General features: G+C 40.5%; 1 protein-coding gene across 1 annotated transcript in view; it reads left to right on the top strand.

The window, feature by feature from the left end:
- MCM9 (minichromosome maintenance 9 homologous recombination repair factor) overlaps positions 1 to 4458 on the top strand; it is a 55692-nt gene extending 51234 nt beyond the window's left edge. The window contains exon 13 of the mRNA XM_048297921.1: positions 2230 to 4458. Within this exon, the coding sequence (XP_048153878.1) occupies positions 2230 to 3739 (1510 nt within the window). The 3' untranslated portion in view covers positions 3740 to 4458. The remainder of the gene's footprint in view (positions 1 to 2229) is intronic.
- Positions 4459 to 22219: the final 17761 nt, after the last annotated feature.

Here is a 22219-nt window from a genome sequence, read left to right as displayed (position 1 = left end):
TGCCCCACCTGGTTTCAACGGCTCCTGAGGATGGTAATAGAATACACTGCAACCCAGGACAGATGGGAAACAGAATTTGTTTCACAATAGTATCTGGAGAGGGTCTAAAATTAGTCTGACATTGGGAAGGGACTCATTCTTTAGAGTACATGGATAATCAGGGAGATTGTTTTAAAGTAGCATTCTAAGATCATCACAAGATCATTTCTGCCTCTGGGTTATGGAATTTACAAATATTTTAATGAGTTCCCAACTCATATCTGAATATTATGCTCAGATAAGTTTCAGAAGTGCTTCTCAGAGTCAAAATGCTAGATTCTGTAGCTGAGCAAATAATTTTGTAGAACTTTTTGTTACTTGTTTGGTAAAATACAGCAGATCTGCTTCATGATTTTTTAAGCTGCCTTTTGTGTTGGGATTGTCAGGATCCTTCCCTTTCTGTTAATGGAAAATGTAAGCCTGAATCAAGGTTCTGTAATTTTGGGTGATTTTTTTCTTTTTTACATGCTGGAATTGTCACTGTCGCATCTCTAGTTTCCAGCTCACTGCAGTAATCTTTGGGAAACCTATTTTTTGTTATTAATAGAAAACTTTTAATGCACTGAGCCTGAGAGAAAAACCCTAGAATTGGAAGGAAGTAAAAGTTAAACAACCCACCTTTTCTTCCAGAAATGAGATTAGGCTTTGAGGAAACTTGTACTTTCTTACTGTTAAATGAAGATAAAAGATTAATGTCGTTGAAATTAATGGAAACAGCTGGGAGAATTCACTTTTCCTTTGAATATTTTTGAGACTTATTTTGTAACTTGTAGTAATGATGTGTTAAATAACCACAGAGTCAACAGAAACAGATGAAAGTGGGATATCTTCAACAGACGGACAAAAGCTACTTTTAAAACAGAGGTGTTCATGGGGGATCAAAGAAATGTAGGATGGGATGGGAGATCAAATACAAAGAGAGGATTAGGTCTGCATTTGACCTTCCTGGCAGGAGCTCACATTATCTGCTCTGAAGCCCTTCTAATGATGAGGATTTTCTGTTGCCATTCTGTAGTCTGTGCCATGATTGCTCCACCCAATGCTCATAAAGGTTTTCCTAATATTCCACCGAATGCCCTATGCTGCAAATTAAGCTGATTTCTTCTTCCCTCTCTTAAGCAGCTTAGGGAGTACTAAATGAATGTCCTCTTTAAAACAACCCATTCTGTATTAGAAGACTTGTTCCATGCGTTTCCCCTAAACTATATTTCAGTAAAACAATCATGTATCATATATCTCATCCCTTCTTGATGAGTCATGTAATTTCTGCCACCTTCCATTAAAAAAATAAGGATAAACATGTTAGTAAACAATTACAGTAATTATTCTAAAACATACATGTCTGTATAGTGCTCTCTCTCTCACAGAGCAGAGAAACTGTTTATTATGCATAAGAATCATTTCTTCTAGACGAATGCAGTCACTTTTGGGATGGAAGGTGGCTGCTTTTCACTCATGGTTTGTATCACTGTTTAGCGAAAACCAGAATGCTGTTTGCCTTGGAAAATATCTATTTAGGTATAATAGACAGAACATCAGCTATTCTGAGATTGGAGGGAACCCTCACTCAAGCACCTCTGTTGTTTTAGAGGGCCCTGAGAATATAGATAGGCACAGACAGTGATAATTAAGTTTTATAAGTGATTCGAGATGCTTCTGTTCTATCACGTTTTTGACATGTTAAGTACATAGTGATTATGAGAGAAACTCAACAACCACTATTCCAAGTAATACCTAGGTTTTCCATTCCAATAACTCATTTGAGACTTCACCTGGCTCAGGATAAGATTTAAGTAGGTTCTGTTCTAGAAGATAGACTTACAGAATATATAAAATCTGTAGGGGACTCTAGCAATGGTTGTAAGTAGTGCAAAGCTTGTGTTTGGTTTGGTTTTTTTCCTGTTTGGTTTCCCAAGGAAATGCAGTTTAGGTGGTTTCTTTCTCTCTGTCCATCTGCCTGTCTTCTACTGGGGACACTAAATCCTGCCACTCACTGTTTAAGGTGCTGAAAGGTGACAGACTGCAACACCAGCTTTCAGAGCTGTATATGAAACTTAATAACATACTTTTGTGACCTACATTTTTTGTAGCTTTCCATCAGTCATGCATATTATGTATCAGTAATACAATGAAGAAAGAAAAAGGAAGAAAATTCATTTACTATTGTTTAATTTTTTTTTCATTGTATAGATTGAAAAAGGAAAACTCATGCCAGCAGCAGCCTGAAGAAACAAATTTCAGTACTACCACGAGGTGCTTGAATGATGATGCATTTGGGCAGTCAAAGCAAAGATCTCAGTCAGAACCTTCAAATCAAGAAGAGGATAACTCTGGGCCACGGACACCTTTGCTTGAAGGCAGCTGTGAAGGGAATATTCATCCAGAACCCTTGTGCAACCCAGCACAGGGTAATAACAAAAACACAAACAGCCTGGCATGGTTTGACAGCCTGGAAGAGAGCAGCATTGATGCTGAAGAAAATTCTCAGAAGTCGTCTCCAGTGCCCAAGATATCTCCAAATAACTTGGCTTCAAAAACCTCAAGCTCTGAAGAAAGATCTGCTTCAATACCAAGGAAGCAAAATGGAGTAAGAGAGTCACTAGCAGCTGTGGATCTGCATGCTCCTCTGAAACAAAAGGACACAGTTTCCAAGTTAAGCAGGAAAAGGAATGAAGAACACAACTGTTCTTCTTCAGAAGATAGTATTGCAGACCCAGCACCAAGTGCTAGTGTGCAGGATTCAGTTATTAGACAAGATGCTTCTAGAAGCTGGCGGAGGCTGCACATGGAGAAGTCACATGGATTCTTTACAAGCACACAGGACCCCGAGGCAAAGGCCCTTCCTTCAGTATTACCTGCCTCTGGCCAGCCAGATCTTTCAAGTGATGCAGATTCTATGCTAGGACAAGAGAACAGCATATCAGTAGCAGCAAAAGGTGCAACAATTTCCATGAGAAAAAGAAGTAAAGATCAAGAAGTGAAGGAAACAAAGGTAGTAAGTTCCCATGAGCAAGACAGTGAAAGTCCCCCAGTTGCTAAACTAGCTAAATTTTCTTTCAGACCAAGGACAAAGCTTGGTCATTCTTCAGAGAAGACAAATGAAGAATTTTCTCTTTTTCAGAGTGAAACTACTTTTAAGCCAGGAGAGCAGCTCCAGGGAGAGCAGCTTCCAGAAGAATGCTGCCCACCTGAGAAAAGTAAGATGACATTGACTCGCTTAGGAAAATGTCGTTTGGAAAAAGGATCAATTAATAATAAAGGGAAAGAAGAGCAGCAGAGTTGGGCCTTAGGGAAGGAGGTCAGAGAAAGTGCAACGATACACTCTGATACCAGTTTTGATGCTGCGTCACCTCCACCCACTGAGAAGAAAAGGGAGGGAGAGGAGAAACTTGGTGGTCCAAGCACAGGGAAGGTGCGCTCCAGCACATTAGCCAAGCTGTCGACGTTCTCCTTTGTGTCACGTCCTGAGGCAAAATCAGAAACCTCACCTGCCGTTAAGAATGACACCAACAAGGAAAGCCACAGCCCATCGCTGAAGGTGCACGTGAGCAATCCTGGCAAAAGAAAGAGTTTTGCATTGGGAAATTCTAGTAAAGCCAGCGTGGCCACAAAGACATCTCTCTTCTCCATAGCAGAGCTGGATGATGCAACATTAGATTTTGATTGGGATGAAGAGGTTAGGAAAAATCCAAGGACGTAACATGTATATCCTCCCAATTATTTAACATGCAGTTCTTCTGAATCTTCACCCTTCTATCCGTTGTATCCATGGTTTTCAAAGTGTTTCATAGAATCATCCTGGACCTGTGAATGTACTTTCTTTAAGGGCCATATGCTTTACATAAACAGGGACTGTGTGTGCTGCAGGCCCGATTTGGCTTTTAGTTTCCTAAATGCTTCCCAAGGCTGTTCATGTCAGTTCACTGGTTTGGTTGAACTGATGAAACCTAAAGACTTGTATAGCTATGTTTGTGTGCCCAGAGTGAGTGATCTTGCAGAGGAGCAGGCTTAATTGACTTTATACTTTATTTCATGTAATGGTTAGAGCTACGCATGATTCAGATTGTCCTTCCAAGTGACTGTGCCACTTTAGAAAAATGATGGTGCTCAAGCTATGTCATTATGTTTTGTTCATCTCTATGTGCTGTTTGTCTCCTCATAGTTACTAATATTGTGATCTATCATCATGCTATGGTGTTTCTGTATTATCAGTATCATGACAATTTTGCTTCATCTCTGATTACTGTGCTCCTTGTCACACAGCTGATGTTGAAAACATGGATTGAGAGCTTTTTGTATCTGTTTTTTAGTTTCGTTTTTAAATACACTGGTTCAGGTATCTGTATCTGTATTCTGGATCATTTTATCAAAACCCAACTCTTTAATAAACACGCAGTTCTCCACTGCAGACACAACGAATTTCAGGTGATTGAATGGGAGTCATCAGTAACCAGGGTAACTTTAATGCAGGCATTAAGCCCTGGCAGATAAACTACACTTCAAACCTAGCAGCACGGTGAAGAGCTTCCCTAGTGTAGCTTGGTTCTGAGTCAGATAATGTTTACTTGGATATTTTAATTGTGGTTAGAGTTTTACTGTATCTGATATGCAGTTTATCTGCTGTAGCATGCTGCATCCTGTGTCACTCATTTGTCTAATGGGAAGTTAATCTACTAATGCATTATATGTCTACAGAGGTAAGCCTTAATTTTCTTCTAGTGACTTGCCTGGTATGTTTCTTCTGTGTTTGAATTCTCCACAGAATATTCTTGTTATTACCTGCAAGGTAAACAGGGAATAGAGTGTTGCCTACAGCACAGTAAACCCTTGGGAGATTTGCTAGCAGAAAGATCTGATTCTCTCTTGATGTGCTTGGAAGTAGCTCCCTTGAAACCAAGTGAGTTAAAGTACTGCAGATTTTCAGAGAATTGAAGGAGTATGAGGCCCAAGTACTTCAGAGTGGTACAGTGAAATCATGAGAGCACTAAGGGTAGTGTTGGCTTACTGTTAAGAGTCTGTCAAAATGACAGAAACACTGCTGTCCAGGCCGATTGTGTGGTAGTTCCTCCACTGGAAACATGACATCAACCAAAACAAGTGGAATTTATCCACCTCCTTCCCAAAGCACAGAGCCACCCTATCATATTCCTTCTCACACCTATGCCAGGGTGAGGGTGACATGCACCCATGACCTACTGGCCGTGAAAATCAGACACGTCCCACAGGATGCTGTGTCTGCACTGAAAGAAGGGTCAAGAATTCTGGAGCTATGAACATTTGTGATGGTCTTCCTACTTCAATTTTTTGCATCAGCTGCTTGCATGGTGGTCTCATTTACAGTCAGAAATTCTCTTTGCTTGCTCTTTGGTTTCGTGGGTGTTACTGGCTGGCCAGTGCAAAGCCAGAACACAGCTACTGTCTTTACTAGCCAAGCTTCCAACCCTCAAAACTGTGTGTTTGGGTACATTAGGAAAAGTTTGATAATGCCATGGAGACTTTCCAGACTTTCTGGAAAGAGTATGGTTGGGTTGCTATCTGCCACTTAGATATGTTTCAGGCAGCTAAGTCCAAACATAGGCTGTAGAATTTAGGTGGAGTGAATTTGTCATTTTTGATAGTGTCTCACTGGTGATTAATTTTTGAGGGATAATATGCTAAATAGTATATCAGTAAAAAAGAAGGTTTTCAGATGCCCCCGATTAGAAGTAGTCAGTGTATTACTTTATGAAATGGAACAGTGATTCTTTACTGAGCAGAGGTTTTTGAGATTTTAGGGGTCTGCTTCTCCCTTTTGTGTAACATGAGAAATGGAACAAAAGCCCAAAAGAATCAAAGAAGGAGGCTGAAAAATCCAAAATCACTCTGCCTAGAAGACCACTTGGACCTTGTTTCCCAGTTACAAGCAAAGAAAAGGAGGCACAGGGACATCAGGGACATTCCCCTGAGCTAGGAGAAAGGGCCATCTTTTCTATACTATCGGAAGAAAAGTACTGTTGCCTTTTGAAACTGTCTGCAAACAGGTCCTACTCACCCACGTGTGTGGGGTAAGTAACCAAAGAATAAATTTGGAAAAGCAGATACTGCTGAGGTTGTTCTTTACCAGACCAGTTGAAATACTACCATTGTGGTACTGCTTCTGATTCATAGCATGAATTCAGAGCATTCAGGATAAATGAGGAGCTCACAGTAATAAGAAAATGATACCTGCTGCTGATTTACTCTCTCCCTCACTGTTGCCATTGCTACAGAACCCATTTATCAGTGCTTTGGCAGGGAACACTGTGAACTTCTTTCCTTTCCCTTTATAAACCAACTTCCCCCACAAATAATCACAAGTTTTAATGTTTTTTGAGTGCTACAATAGCCCAGTGATTGGAGAATTTAAAGCACTATGGCAGTGACAGTCTGCTGGGCTAACCTACAGATGATTTTTCGAGTATTTTGTGCAGTCAAAGGGCAGATGAGTCACTTCCTGTCAGCCTGTCTTCCTGACCACACACTGAGCCATTATGTCTGTGTTTTAACACTTGCCTTTCTGAATCTATGGACTATAAAACCAATTATTATTGAATACACTAGTATTTTATCAAGCTGTGTTCATGGAAGGTGAATATATATGTTGCTGTCTTAAAATTCAGTTGAAGCGAACTTCAGAAGGCACTGGTTCTAGCAATGTGATGGTCAGGCCCTCATTTGTGAGCAGCAGTGAAATGCTGTTAGATATTCAGTGGCCAGACTCCATTGCCTTGGCTGAAGCCAGATTTCATCAAGTCAATGTGGGACAAGATCACATCCCATAGTAGTGTTCTGAACAGCCCATGCAGACATGCTGATGAGTCAAAAGGGAGGTGGAAAGCAAAAAACCCCCAACAGTTTCATTATATATTGTTTAATTATATTTTTGTGTAAAAGGAAAAAAAAAAAGAAAATGCTTCATCATAATTTTTTTAATCCTGCTGCATGCATGGTACTTTTACTGGGAAAGGCACAACCTTGGCTAAACCAAGACTGGACTTGAGACCCATACCCCTCTGAATTAGGAGCTTAGGTATGATATTTTAGACTGTCATGAGACAGCTTTGCTTGGTGCCTGAATCGCTTCTCATTTGCCAATACTTGGGAAGGGGAAGCTGTGAATAATTGTTCTCTTTGATTACATACTTCACTGGCTGATGTACAGACCTCTCTGATGGCCTGTCTCCTCACTTCCTTTGTAGCTGGAAAGTCCTGCTGCAAGAGGCTTCCTAAGGAGTCTTCCTTTCTACTTCCCATTTACAGAAACAGGCTATCACCCATGCCTCAGGCTTGTTTTCTGGGTTAGATGCTATTGACCACAATCTTCATAAGATGAAGACAAATGACGAAGCTGTTCCAGGTTATACAGCCACAAGTTATTTCCAGATCTCTAGTGGGGTTTTTACCTGTTTTTTAAATTCCTTCATTTTTAAATAAATCTTTTTAGTGATCTTTTCATTTCACCTTAATTCATCTCTTCATTTATTGGTTACCTCACCTGTAGATGAGTCTCAGGATGCAGCAGTCTAGTATTTGTCACCTGTTCATTGAGGCATCACTGCAAAACTGACGTTTAAGACAGTGCAATTCAGAGATATTTATGTGAAACTTCCCCAAAATGAAAAGGCACTAAGGCAGAAAGCAGCTCGTTTTATATCCAATTTTCTTCTAATATTTTTGACTTCTTTAATTTAAACAGTTCACTCTTAAGTTACACTTAATCAGCTCTTATCCTTCAGGATCACCTGAAATTCTTCACTGAAACAGCATAATATGTGGGTATTTGTTACCTTTCAGGATCTGGCAGTACTTAGGAGGACAAAGCTGTGCTTCATGTCCTTCTTATAGTCCAGTCTGGCTGGAGACCATTGTCAGATATTATCAGACATGGCCTGTGACTGCTGCCACTGGTCCCTTACCCTCCCCTAGAGGTGCCTCCTCACATCCTTCCCTTCCTCCCAGACCCTTGTTGCCTTCTTTCTCCCAAACTCAGGGCTGTTGTCTCTGCCTGGTCCTGCAGTGTCAGTGCAGGTCCCTCCAAAGCTCCCCTGGGAGGTGTTGCCCATCCTATTTAAGGCACTTCTGGGGTGGATACCTAGTTCTTAAGCTTGTAAAACAACCTGGGATAGGAATCACTTGCCATGTAAACATCTTACAAAACCAGCCTTCAATTCTTCCCAGCAGTATGAAAATTTTAAACATGCCCCAAAAAAATGTGGCAGAAGTTGAGCTGAAAAGGGAGTGTGTGCCATGTGTATGAGCTACGCTGCTAAAATGTTCTTGTGCTGGCCTCCAGCCAGTTTTATTCCCCTTCGTATGCTGCTTTTCATTCTAAATAACTGTCAAGCAGAAGAAAACCCTACATGGCTGAGTTTGCTTGGGTTGTTCATGTTATTCTTGAGTAGTCCGAATGTTGTGATTCTTGCTGGATGCATAGGTTAATGGGTTAAATATCATAAAGTGATGTGCACCAGGATTACAAAACCAAGTGAGCTAAAGCCAAAGACAAGGTAAAGTCAAACTGAACTGCAACTTCTTATTAGTGGGTTCCATGTGAACAGATGTCCCAAGCGAGGACATATAATATCCCATTCTAGAGGGAATGTATTTATTGATGGGAAGATGAGGTAGATAGAGTATTAAGTGTTCTGTATTTCATGTGAATGAGGCAATAGCTTCATTAATAATGAATAATAATTATGTCATCTCCCTTAGGTATCTGGTGTGCCTTTGCTTATCAATACTTTTCTTCCTGTTAGACAGAAGAATATTAAGAGTTCCAAGGAATAACATTATCCTTTACTTAGTAAGGAGCACAGCTATTGTAGAAAAGAGTAAAAATGTGGTTTTTTGTCAAGTTTGATTATTCTGAACCAATATGTGCAATTACAATTGTGCACATAATATTTCTATATATATCATTGTATAACTACATACACAACAATGTATATACAACAAGTGCATGTTGTTTAAAAATGCAGGTGTTATTGTACAAATAAGATGTATTGTTGCAATGCAGTTTAGGAAGAGATGTCCTTTCGAGCAGTGACTTTTCAATCAGTAACATTTCCTAACTTGAACTCAATAGTCATGAGATGTAAAAAGGCAAGGAGGAGAAGTATGTGTCATCACAGTCCCCAACAGAAAAGCTCGTACAAACAATACCTACATGACCATGATCACTCACAAGGTGTTGGCACCTTCTGAGGAGCAGGTACCAAGTTCCAAATCACCCTGTTACTGCTGTCGATGTTATTCTGACTCCATCCCCCCTGGCAGCTGAAAGCAAGGGTGAAGAACAGTGGGAGCTGCAAGTTCTCTGATGTAGTCATCTTCTGTGTTCAGCAGCATCCTTATGTTGCTTATCTTCATTGCCAAATCCTAGGTGAGTGCACCACATTTTTCCAGAAATGTTACTTGTCGTTCTCCAGAAGGGTTTTCTTTTCTCCCTTCGAGGCACCTACTCGCCACAAGTCACTGTTCATCTGTCAGAACAAGACATCACAAGGAAGAAAAGTAACACTCTGTAGCTTCAGCATGAGAGAGGCAGTCAGCAACTTGAGCAGCTGCACCTGCAGCTCTGCTTCTAGTCCATCTCAGTGGTCTGGAAGCACAGCTCTGCTTGAAGGAATCATGCAGCTTCACCAGCTTCACTCCCTCTTGACACTACCAGTAGGACAGAAGCTTTACTCCATTCCCACTTTGATGGCAATGTGAAGGTGTAAAAACGTCTATCTTTGAATGCAAAGGTCTGTATGCTTTACAGCCATGATTTTTAAGAGGTTCTTTTGGATCACAGATTGACCTCAGAAACTTTTGTATTCAGAGGTAGAATAAATTTCCCCTAAACTATGGCAATTTAACTTTTTAGGTAAAAAATACTTTTTATAGTGTCTGGCTTATAATTTCTGAATATTTATGTCTGACATCTCTGCTATGCTTTGTAGCTAGTGATTAACAGCATCACTGAAAGATCTTTTCCTTGTTTAAATAAATAATGAAGACCCAAGCCAAAATTATTTTAAATATACCACAAAATGTTGGGAAGATTGAAAACTTTAAAGTCATTAGTGGATCATTCCAGTTTTCACCAGAATCAGAAGGAATATTTCCAGTGTCCTCAGTGGGATAATTTTCTAATGACCTTCACAAGATTCAGCTCAGCAGTATGTATTTATGGGTCCATTATCCAGTTATCAATATTCAGAACTAAGTACCTTTCTAATATTTTGAAAGAAACCTTTTCTTCAAGAAAACTGGAACTGAAAATATACTAGTCTCTCAGTGAAAATAGAAGTGGTTTTTTTCTATATTAGTGATTAAATAAATGTAAATTAAATTATTTAAAAGTTGAAAGTTAAAGTTCCATCTCTAATCACCTCTCATTGGTGTCACTGAAATGATAATATAATCTCATATAATCATTAGATTTTGAATTACCTTATACTGTTAAGTGCTATCTTGATTTAATCAGCTGTTCCTGTAATTACATTATTGTTCTCCCATTAGTATTTTATCAGCCTCATTGAGAGCTGTATACCTCCACTGTTAACATTTTTGTTATAGGATACAGTTGATGTGCAGAGCTCAGGTTGGTTGGAATTTATGGCAGCTTAACTGCGAAACCAGTGTGGTAGCTATAAGAAAACAGGAAGAAAAGTTGTACTATCTATTTTCAGACTCCATTCAGAAAATACTTGGATATAATGAAATTTTACCTTTTAAAGTTAAGAACCCTGAGCTCTCTTGAAAGGTAATGAAGACGATGAAGCTTGAACAATACCTTGGACAACCCCTGTTCCTGATGTCTGTGTTCTCTCTCAGTTGTTTGTTTGGTTTTTAAACACCTGCACATGAAATACCCACGTGATTGTGTGGCACAGTGGGCCATCCTAGAACAGCAAACTCTGAACTGAAACCCTTTAGTGGCATTTACATACATTACAGTAAGACTTTTTTTTTTTGCATAAAAATGAGGGAAATTCTCGACCATGTAACAGTTAAATATGGTGTATGAAGGATGTGTTTGCACTGTTTTGTGCAGCGTTTTCATGAGTGCTGGCTTCCTGGTTTACCTTGTTTGTACTTAGTAAGGCAGACTCTAACATGTATAAAAGCAGTCACATAACATGAATGCACACATATTAGGAATTAATAGAAAAATGGAGTGATAGGGATATATGCTCCCACTAAGCACTTTCATGCATTGGATTATGTATTTGCAAGTTCTGAAACTAGACTAAAAAAAGAAACCTTTTCTCTCTTTGTTAGAGGAATGCCGAGTGTTTCTCCAGTGTAACATCAACTACCACAGGCACGTGCTCCGATAAGCAATGTAGTGACCTTTTTTTTTTTTAATACAGCAATACCTGAAGTTTATTATTAAAGTGATAATGAACAGAGAGAAGGGAAAGTGATTACGTGAAAGTTGCTGTAGAACCAGCAGAGGGAGCTCCAAAATTTCAATTCTTTTTTTTTTGTGGAGGGAAACGTCCTTGGAGCCGACTGTTGTGAAAAATACTCATTGGTCACTGAACACGGTGGCTGTCTGCACTGCTCCTTCCCTGGTCCCAGGAATCACAACAGCAAAATGGTGTCACATTTCCTTGGGTAGGAATACTCTCCTGACATACTAAAAACGTAATTTAAAAGATCTCTGAGTACCACTGTTTGTTGGAAGAAATAATCATAGTATAATTCTAAGAATCTCCACTTATCAAAGGATATGCTAAACTCCTTCTTATTCTATTACATGTCAGCACTGTCCTTGTTACCTGAAACCATTGCACTTAACAGTAAGCCATGATGAAGAGACAGACTTTGACCTTAAATACTTTTTTTGAAACTAAGACATATGATGTTTAAACAGAGTGCCCTGGCCTGGGTCACAGCATGTTTTCTTATGTTTAGAATTAGCTCCAATATTATGAGTGCACTGAAGGAAGAACATGGAGCATGGAGTCAGCTATGGAGTGCTTTCTTCATGTGCTGCATCAAAAGAAGAGTGGCCAGCAGGTCAAGGGAGGTGATTCTCCCTCCTCCCTCTTCCACTCTGGCGAGACCCCACCTGGAGCGCTGCATCCAGCTCTGGGGCCCCCAGCTTAATAAGGTTGTGGATCTGTTTGGAGCAAGTCCAGAGGAGGCCACAAAGAAGATCGGAGGACTGAAGCACCTCTCCTATGAAGACAGGTGTAAATTGAAACTCCAGCATCTGGATTGTATCTGTAATACAGGCTGAGAGAGTTGGGGTTGTTCAGCCTGGAGAAGTCTCTGGGCAGACCTTAGACCACCTTCCATTACCTAAAGGGGGCTGCAAGAGAGCTGGAGAGGGACTTTATACAATGACAGTAGTGACAGGACAAGGGGAAATGGCTTCAAACTGAAAGAGAGTAGGTTTGACTAGATATTAGGAAAAAATTCTTCATTGTGAAGGTTGTGAGGCACTGGAACTGATTGCTCAGAGAAGTTGTGGATGCCCCTTCCCTGGAAGTGGCCAAAGCTAAGCTGGATGGAGCTTTAAGGAACCTGAACTAGTGGAAGATATCCATGCCCACGGCAAGGGGATTGGAACTAGATGACATTTAAGGTATCTTCCGATCCAAACCATTCTATGGTTCTATAATCAGGCAAAAAAACTTAACATACTTCATCAGTACCCCCTGGCATGAACTCACACAAACCCTGACTCTTTGGGCGATACACCTTCCTCAGCTCAGGGCAAGAAACCATCCTGACCAAGGAGAAATGTTACTGGAAATTATTTTACTGTCAGAATCTCAGACTGAAAACCCACATGATTGCGGAATGAGCTGGTCAGGTGTTCTCCAGATCTCTTTGCTAATGTAATTATAGATTGCTTCTATCTTTAATTATTTCTTCCAGGAAAAAGAACTGGAGAGAAAATAAATATGCACTCAGCACAATGTATTATCACTGAGAGCTGCACAATTTAAAGTTCCTTGTCAGCAGTGTCCAAGGCAAGGATAGCTTTGGTACCTCTCATCCTTTCCTCAATAACATGCTTATGCATTAGCATGGGCATTAAGCTGATTAACATTAGCTTAATTGGTAGCAGTCCAGGTTTGAGCTGCATGCACTTGAAAACTCTTTCTCCTTGAATATTATGGTGAGAGACTTTTCCTCTCTCTGGAAAAAAGAATGTTATTCTCTTTTACTGATAGCAGCCCACAAAAGTTTCTGAGTCGTAATCAAACAGCTTTTACCAGTACTATAACACAAGGAATTACCAATATCTGCCAAAAAGACCTTTAGATATTTCTCTTTTCTGTTTCTCTGTTCTTTAGAGGGGTATTGCCAACTTCCTTCTTCCAAGTTGAGACAATAGTAACATGCTTTCTGTACCTGGTAATATTTGTATTTCTTTGCTCCTGGTTTCTGGTGAAGTATCTACCACTGCCCAGCTTTTTCTGGTGGCCTGTGAATGTTTTGGCTAAGGAGACTGTTTACAGAACCCTAATGCTTCCCTGCCTTTCAAATGCTTGCTTGGTGGGTGATTAAAACTCCAAAGAATTCAGCCAATTTGCTCCCTACTACACTTATCTAACACACCTGGTAGTGATGACAGTCAGCTCATCAGCAAGACTGGGCTGGGACCTCTGGGATCTGGGGACAGAATTATCAAGGCTTTTGCCTTGCACTAATATGAGGTGTAAATTGAAACTCCAGCATCTGGATTGTATCTGTAATACAATCCTCATTGCTTTTAACTTCAGTTAAAAAGTTTTCAACAGTTTCCTACTCAGTGGGCCTTCATGGCTTTGCTGGCAGTTCCTCCCAGCAGGCACCTCTACCCTGCTGGCTGAGCCTGGCTTTCAGCTGGGAACCTGCTGTGCCTGCTGCTTTGGGTGCTCAGGTGTGGCCCAAAGCAGAAGCAGGGCCTGGGGAGCCTGCCTGTATCTGACACTCCAGCACGGGTTCCAGACATTCAGGGGAGGTTCAGGTTGGACATCAGGAAGAATTTCTTCACTGTGGTTAAGCACTAGAATGGGCTGTCCAGGGAAGTGGCAGAGTCAAATGGAAATGTTCAAGAAATGACTGGACATGACAGTGCCATGGTCTAGCTGATATGGTGGTATTCAGTCTAAGGTTGGACTTGATGATCTCGGAGGTCCTTTCCAGCCTTAGTGACTCTGTGATTCAGTGTAACATCCAGGGGCAAGCCTGAGGACCGGCCCACCAGCAGATCCCTGAGCAAAGCTTGTGCAGGTGCTTCCAGCACAGAATTCAGCGGTCAGTGACCATAGAGAGACTGTGGCAGCTTCATCACTGAAGGTCTTAAAGACAAATTAAACAAGCATTAGCCTGTTTTGGGAGAGGACAGTGCACCACTGGGGTCACTCCAAAGACGCCTTTCCTCTGATGAGGGAGAAAGCACACGTATCACAGGTGCCTACAGGTACAGAGGTATTCCAGTACAGATGTAAGTTCAGGTATTGCATCCCATTGTGCTGTGTATTTGCCAGCTGTGTGCCTTATACAAAGACACACAAGTTGCAGATTTTAAATAGTTCACTATTCATTCACTGAACAATTCCCATTCTGAGTCAATGGACTCTGTTTCTGCTCACTTCTCAGGGCTCAAGATAGCATGGTTTCTTTTGAGAATGTGAGTGAAACAGTGTGCTTTATTTTAAACATATTCCTCATACATCCGAGTTAAACTTCTGTTCCAAACAGGCTTTGTTATTAGAAGTTCATGAGTGATGGATATGTTAACTTCAGATCCCTAACCAATTTTAAAAGATTAATTATAGGAAGCACCTTACCTAGTTTATTAAGAAATTTCAGGGATTTAATCTAAACATCACACATATGTTTTAACAAAAATCCAGATATATTCTTTATTTTCAGTCTTAACATGCTGAACTCATATCAGGGGATCTAAACTGATCCGAACATAAGGGGATCCGAACATAAAAACAATTGCTTCATGAACTCACAGTGTCCCCAGGTTGATATTGCTGATAGACTCTTCGTCTAATTTAATTTTACTTCTTCATCCAAACTGCAACTGTTGGAGCCTCTTAACTATTCTATTTGAGATGTCTAAACCAGGTAAACAATACAAGAAATATCTGGTTCCTCTTACTGCCACAGAACTGCCACCATCCCTAATCTGAGAGTGCTTGTGATGCCAAAAAGCTTAATTGGGTCATTGTGCCAGTTTAAATTGTACAGGAGATGAGCATTACATGTTTATTAAATTTAACTGTCTCTGGATCTGGAATGTCTATTTGCTAGGAGAGAGCAGAAGCAGAGACACTGGGTTTTAAATTAATCAAAACCAGTATGCTGAAATTCATGCAGAAAATGAAGTGGCAGTCAGAATTACAGTATTTATTGTATTTTCTCAATTATAAGACAAAGCAAAAGGTGAAGAAAGGGGTGGCTTTCAGGACTCATATTCTCCAAGCATGTAGAAGGCTTGTTCTGGCTGCAATTTGGAACACTGACTAGATAAATAAAAACAGTCATGTGAAAGAACATTTTTGAAGGACATGAAACATGAATTTGCAGGTGTTAATTAGGTACTTTAAGCTATGTCTAACTTACAGGACATGGGAGCACTTTCTATGTGCTGGGTCCTAGGCACATGCCCCAAAGGCATCCCATTTTTGTCCTGTTTAGACTTTAAACATGCATCATCCGTTTTCCTTACCCCATATGCTTGATTCCCTGGGTGCACCCCCAGAAGGCAGCACTGCAAGCTTCTATCAGGAATTCAGCTATGAAATCCCCTGAAACATAGAGGTTAGAGCACTCCCTCATAAAGTAAGATCTTGATTAATAATACTCATTCTTAAGATCGTTCTTATACAGTCCCTGACATGTTCACCATCAGTTTTTGCTTTTGGGGGAGGTAAATTTGGCACAGCGTCAAGCAGTCTCTCTACCCCAATATGGCTGAAGTCTGATGAGACAATTGAGGGGAAAGTGACTCCATCAGGAACCTTCTGGTTCATGATATTGTAAGAGGATGTCACAGGCATCCTGTTTCCTTCACTGCAGTCCGTAACATCTTGGGATGTGAAAAGTTTATGCTTTCTCTGTTGGCTCAGGTTGCAGAACATTCTGGTGATGAGGCTGGTGATCTTCTCAGGAGGGAATAGAGGAGAACTTGTGAGAAATAGACTGGAAAGGAAAAGTAACTCAAATCCAGCTAAGTTTAGTTTTAAGAGCTTGATGTAATCAGTAAGAATAGCAGTTAATATGTTCTTCCTGCACTACAGAGATTTATTTTCTGGTACTAAATATTGTGTATGGGCTTATTTTTAGACAGCATTACGCAGTTTATGCTCACTCAGACAATAAGCTCTGGAGCGTTGATGACAAAAATGATTGGAGTAAAAATAGATGGTTTTCCTCTATATTCTTTCAGCTTCTTGGAACTGGACGTTTCTTAAGGAACTGGTGTGAAAATAAACCTGCCAAAATGAAAAGGCCAGCACACAGCATCTCTCTTTTATGTGAGCTAATAATTTGCCCATCGTGGACTCTCTGTTGTTTTCTCCCAACGTGTGCTCTACACTGTGTAGGCTTCCAAGACTTGTAATCAGAGAAGCTGCTGATATATGAGCATCTGATGCCAACTTCCTTAAAGAATTCTTGTCACCTATTTTCACACATATTGTCACACTCCTTCTGTATAATCCTTATTTTTGTTAGTCAATACCCAGCGTGCCCTTTTCTTTTGGTGCCTACAAAACAGAAAGAGAATTCATGATAAGAAATAAATCAAATGTAGCTGTTGCTTTTAATATGACTACCAGGAATTTACCCCCAGACATGACAACAACAACAACATCTACCATTGAACTGTCAATATCTGTTTGCAACTTCTGGCTTTTCAAAAACAACCAGCGTAGGCCTCAGTTGATCTGTTGGGAGTTTGCACAGTTGTCATCACCAGCAGAATTTGAAAGTAAGGCATCCTCCCCATGCCATGGCCTCTCTGAAGAATACCCACAGTTTTTTGGGGGTAGCAAAGTAGAAGAATACAGTCCCATATGCAGGGACCTGGATTCAAGATCAGGTTGGATGAGGCTTTTAGCAACCTGGTTTAGTGCAAGGTGTCTCTGCCCATGGCACAGGGCTTAGAGCTAGATTATCTTTGAAGTACTTTTCAACACAATCCTATGATTCCATGGATTTAAAGGCCAGTCCACCAATTAGCTCTCAGGCTCTCTCAGGCGGATCAGTTTCCTGTGCTATCCCACCCACAGATTTGATTGAGCAGGGCAAAATAACTACCAAAGGCAGATGTAATGGAAATGGCCATGCAACAAAAGAAGTGGGAGCAACAGCAAAAAAATATAAGTCTCTGAACCATGCTTGTATATTGGAAATAGAACTTAGGGACAGGAGGTTAGGAAAAAACCACCTGTTTGGGAACAGCAGCCTTTTGTTCTTTGGGGATTTCTCCAGGCCATGCTGTGGTGCTTCAGGCTGCAGTCTGCCTAAGCAGCTGCTGGCAGCTGCAGCCACCAGCTGTATCCAAGGGGATCCCAAGAATGGACCCAGCTCAGCAGCCCTGAAAATAGTACCCTGAAGACATGAAGCAATTGTTAGTCTGCATGCCAGGGAGAATCAGTACTGACTAGAGGGAAAAATGCACTCTTCTCTTCTGATTCACTTTATGTATCCTGTTCTCACTATTTGACTTCATTCTTCTCCTGTGATTAAGTCTCAAGGTGATATTTTTAATAGTTGTATATTTCTTTTGCATTTGATACTTAAAGAGAAAGGAAGGATAGAAGACCCCTAACCTTAAGCAGTGGTATGACCCTTCTGTAAGTCTATCCTCTGTCAAGTAACTGTACCCAAGAAGTAAATATTAGTCTTTAACAGCTGTCCTGGAGATTACATCCCTATTACTACTCATCTTGAACAGAGTAAACAAAATAAAGTTAAATGAAGTTATCAGACATGATCTCATATTCAAAGAACCAATGTCACTAAAATAATATTATAAATTCAGCAGTGTAATATAATTATTAAAATGGAATGTGGTCTGTTTAGTAGCATATTGATTTAAGCCACTTTCTTGTAATTTGTAGCAGCAGTGCCTCTGCTGGCAGTGGGTTAGACCTGCTGGTATTAGATCTCGGACAATATCTACAATATAGCAGTGAATAATGTTATCGCACTTATCACACAGAGTTTCCAGATTTGCAGTGAAGTATTTAAACCTAACATTAAAAGGGAGGGCTTGTACTTGTGGGAGTAAGTGATGAAAAGTAACAAGAAGCTAGAAAGCATAAGACACTTATTTTGCTTGTCTAGAAAAGAAAGAAAGTAACTTCTCATGTTCCTTTCTGTGTAGATTGATGCTGGGGGAGAGGGGGGAGTTCTCCGAAAAGGGACTGTGAGATGTGGTGGCATTCTTCTTTTGTCCCTACAATAGTGTCCTTCTTCTCCCTGGCTTGTGATGTTGATCCTTCCTGCCTTTGCTGTTCCACCTTTAATTCCTTCTCAGTGACCCCATTTCTCACTTTTCACATCATTTTTCACTTTCTTTAGTGCTGACCTCATAACCTCAATCTATGATTCTGTGCTTTTATGACTCTTATTTTTACATGGCTCTTTTCACCTTGGATCTGTCTCTTGAAAGCAGGCACCTGTGCATATCCCCAAGAATGCTCTTTCACTTCTTATCTCTTCCACCATGGGTTTATATCCATTCTATATTAATAGAATGCACACATATATGCTGGATCTTGGATGATGAACACACCAGGTTTTTTTAAATCCCTGTGAAGTTTGCGTATCCAGGTTTGCCAATGAGCTGTGCCAAGTGTGTCCCACACCAGCCTGGTTAGGCAGTCACTGAACTAAATCCCACAACGTCAGTCTTGCAGGGCACCTACAGCTGAACCAGACATTTGGGGCACTGCCCAATTACACTTACAGATGCAATTTTAGGTGTGAACTTATCACAATTGTGTCAGCTCTTCTGCATGTCTGTCATGAGTGTTTTGCATGATATTTTTAAGGCTTGTTCCTGCAGCGGTGTTATTGAGAATGCTCTTTTGTATTTTTAAACAGTAATTTACTGATTCCCTGTTGATTTGGTAGAGAGAAAAAATAGGACAAGGGTTGTGGTGGGAGAAGCTTTGTAAGTACGAATTCCTATGTTCAAAAAAGAGAGGAAAAACAGCAAAAGAAATCCTGCTGGTAGTACAGTCAGTCTTTAAATCCTGCTCGTGGTTTTTTTTTGTCCAGTTGTGGAGTGAGCAGTACTGGTTTACGTGCATTTGCTCTTCTTATGCAGAGAGAAAAGAAATCTCTATCTCTTCTTCCTTGATATCACATGTAAAGTAAAACGTGCAGTTTATTGCTGAAAAGGTGGTGGTTTTTTAAAGTGTTTGTGGTAGGTATGCCAAGGGAAAGCCAAAGGAAAGTAACTGCTTCCAGCAGAGGGAGCTCCAAAATCTGATTTTTTTTTTTTTTTTTTTTTTTTTTTTTTTTTTTTTTTTTTTTTTTTTAAATGAGGGTGACAGATGGTGCTTTTCTCCGAAATAGATGATCTTTGGTAGAATCCTATTTGTTAACATATAAATCCTTTGATGATTTTCATTCCCTTCTGTTAGGAATTCCTCTCTTTCTCTCTCACAATCCTCAACACTAAAATGATATCAGAATTTGTCTCTGCATAAGGGTATTTTTTAGACTGTCCTAATATTCTAAAATTATTTTTATACATTTAAGTTAATTTCAACTTAAATTGCAAGGCAGAAGTTGGCATATATTTGCATACCATTTATTTAAAGTATTTCTGTTTAGCTTTTCTGGAAAAAAATAAATGAAATAATAGGAATTATTTATGTGCATTTCCCTAAATTTCCATGTGAAACTTCTTCAGGCTCAGCAAATAAGCAAAGCTTATTCCTTTATATAGATTCCATTTCATGTGTTTCGTCTTGTGGTTAATCAAGTCAGCTAGTCCCAGATGAAGCAGGTTACATAAGTTTAAACTCTTTCTCATTGTTCAAATTCATTGAATAATGGCTGCAGATCTTGATGCCACTTTCTTTCTTTTGATACTGTTTAACTACTAATCTAACAGGTATGCATCTAATTTGGGGTGTAAAAGGTGCCATTTATATGCTATTGCCCTCACAAATGTCCTCCAGTAAATATGGTTTGTTTCAGTTAACGTGAAAAAATAATCAGTACCTTCTTCACAGCACTTAAACCTTTGTCTCTGTGGAGAAGCAGATCCCAGCCCTCACTGGCCCAGTGACAGAAATTCCAAGTAAGTGAAGTGTGTATAAAACCATGCTTAGCTCTCCCTTTTGGCTTCATTTTAATTTTCTTGTATTTCCCAAGGCTTTTGAGCATCAGGAACTTGTAAAAAGCCATGTCTGCTGCCCTCAACTTTTATCACAATGAAGACAGAAGACATACGGCATTTTGCTCCTGGTCATGTCATACCACTAAAATATCCAGTCTGATGGGGCTGCTGCTTCTTTTTCCCAGGTGAGACATAATGGGAACAAGCTCCTGAGGACTGGCTGTGCTGTCCTTCAGCAGCTGCTCTCTGTGCACAAGGGGTCCAGACAGTTGTGGGGGCAATGAACGTCCTCCTGAAGCAGTGTGGGAGTGCCCTTGATGTAACTCCTTGTTCTGCCAAAGAATTAAAGTCATGGTGCACTCCTTCACAGCTCTGCTCATGCTGAGGCAGCTCCCAGACGCAGGAGAGTGTGTCAGCATTCATTTTGCAGACAAGGAGGCAGTAAATGTTTGATTTGCTGCCGGCTGCTCGATTTCTGCACACTCTGCTCTACAAAAAAAGAAGAGCTGGAAGCCATTTGTGCAATTTGGAGCTTCCCATCACCAGCTCCTGATTGTGTGGTGACTGTGTTGGGCCCCAATAATCAGAAAGCAGGATCTGCCTCCAACAACCTGTTTTGTACCCCTCTTTCCTTTTTGATTTGCTTCCAAGAGCTTCCTCTGGAGTCAAGATGATGTCTGGGCACCTTGGATGTCTCAAAAGCAAGCCACTAATTTAGGTGTAAAATTAGTGCTTTAGGCTTATTTTTCAAGATGTTTACTGATGCCTGGGCATGCAAATATTGAAACATTATTTGTCACACTGCAAAGAGTAATTATGAAATGGTTAGGTTCTGATTTTTTGTGCATTTTAAATGTGTTAAAGTTGTGTCACAAACTATTTCTTTTAAATATGGTGCTTTCCCAAGTCAGCCTGTCTCACAGAGAATGGAGAAGCAAAACTTCCATCTGATAACTTCAGCTCAAAGCCTGCTCACCTCCCAGCTCCTCTCCCTCTGACGTGGTGCCAAGCAGAGCTGGGAGATCAGATTAATTCCTGGAAGTCCATGTGCTCTCAAACCACAGCTGAATTCCCTCTTCAAGTGCTTCTCAGCAGGGCTAATTTCACTCTGTCTTACGTCATTCCTGCCCAAAGGAATATTCTTTCTTGAAAATCAAGATGTTTTCAAGATCATTTTTCTCTGTAACTTTTCCCTCTCTCCAGCTTCCACCATCCAATCAGTCTAAGATCAGTGTTAAAAAGGTAAATGCTCACTTCATTAAGCATCTGTTTTCTCTTGTTGTTCCTCTTTTTCACCAGTTTAGAGCGTTGTGCCTGGTTCTTACCTGATTTGCAGCTGTGTAACCTCCAGTACTGCAATTTTCCAGCTCACTGTATCTGAAATGCACACTCCAACAAGCCTGCCCTCTGAGCATGGGATCTGAGCTAGAAACACACAGAAGAGACCCTGCTTTTGATCTGGCTCCTCTTCTCTTACATTCCCACAGCCTGACCTCAGCCTGTGACAAACGTGGGCTCCACGTTCACCCCACGCATGGCACGGCTGGAATGGGATCCCTGTGTCCCCAAATGCCACCACACCTCTGCAGGCAGCCCTGGCCTGCTCTCCAACCCCAAGTACACCTAGATGGAGTATTTTCTGATTTATTTTTTTCTTATTTCCTTTTTTTTCTTTCCCCATGCATACCCTCTTACTCTGGAAATGTGTAATTTAAAAGCTTTCAGCAGCCCACAAACCATCCCACTAATGCGCATCAGGCCTTTCAGCGCAGAAGCTCCTGCCCTTCCTGAGGGGATATGGGCTGTGCCTGTGGCATCAGCACTGGTATCATCAAATCCTAATTGAATTGT

The sequence above is a fragment of the Corvus hawaiiensis genome, chromosome 3, assembly GCF_020740725.1.
Source record: "Corvus hawaiiensis isolate bCorHaw1 chromosome 3, bCorHaw1.pri.cur, whole genome shotgun sequence".
Lineage (NCBI taxonomy): Eukaryota > Metazoa > Chordata > Aves > Passeriformes > Corvidae > Corvus > Corvus hawaiiensis.
This window is presented reverse-complemented; position numbering and strand designations above follow the sequence as displayed.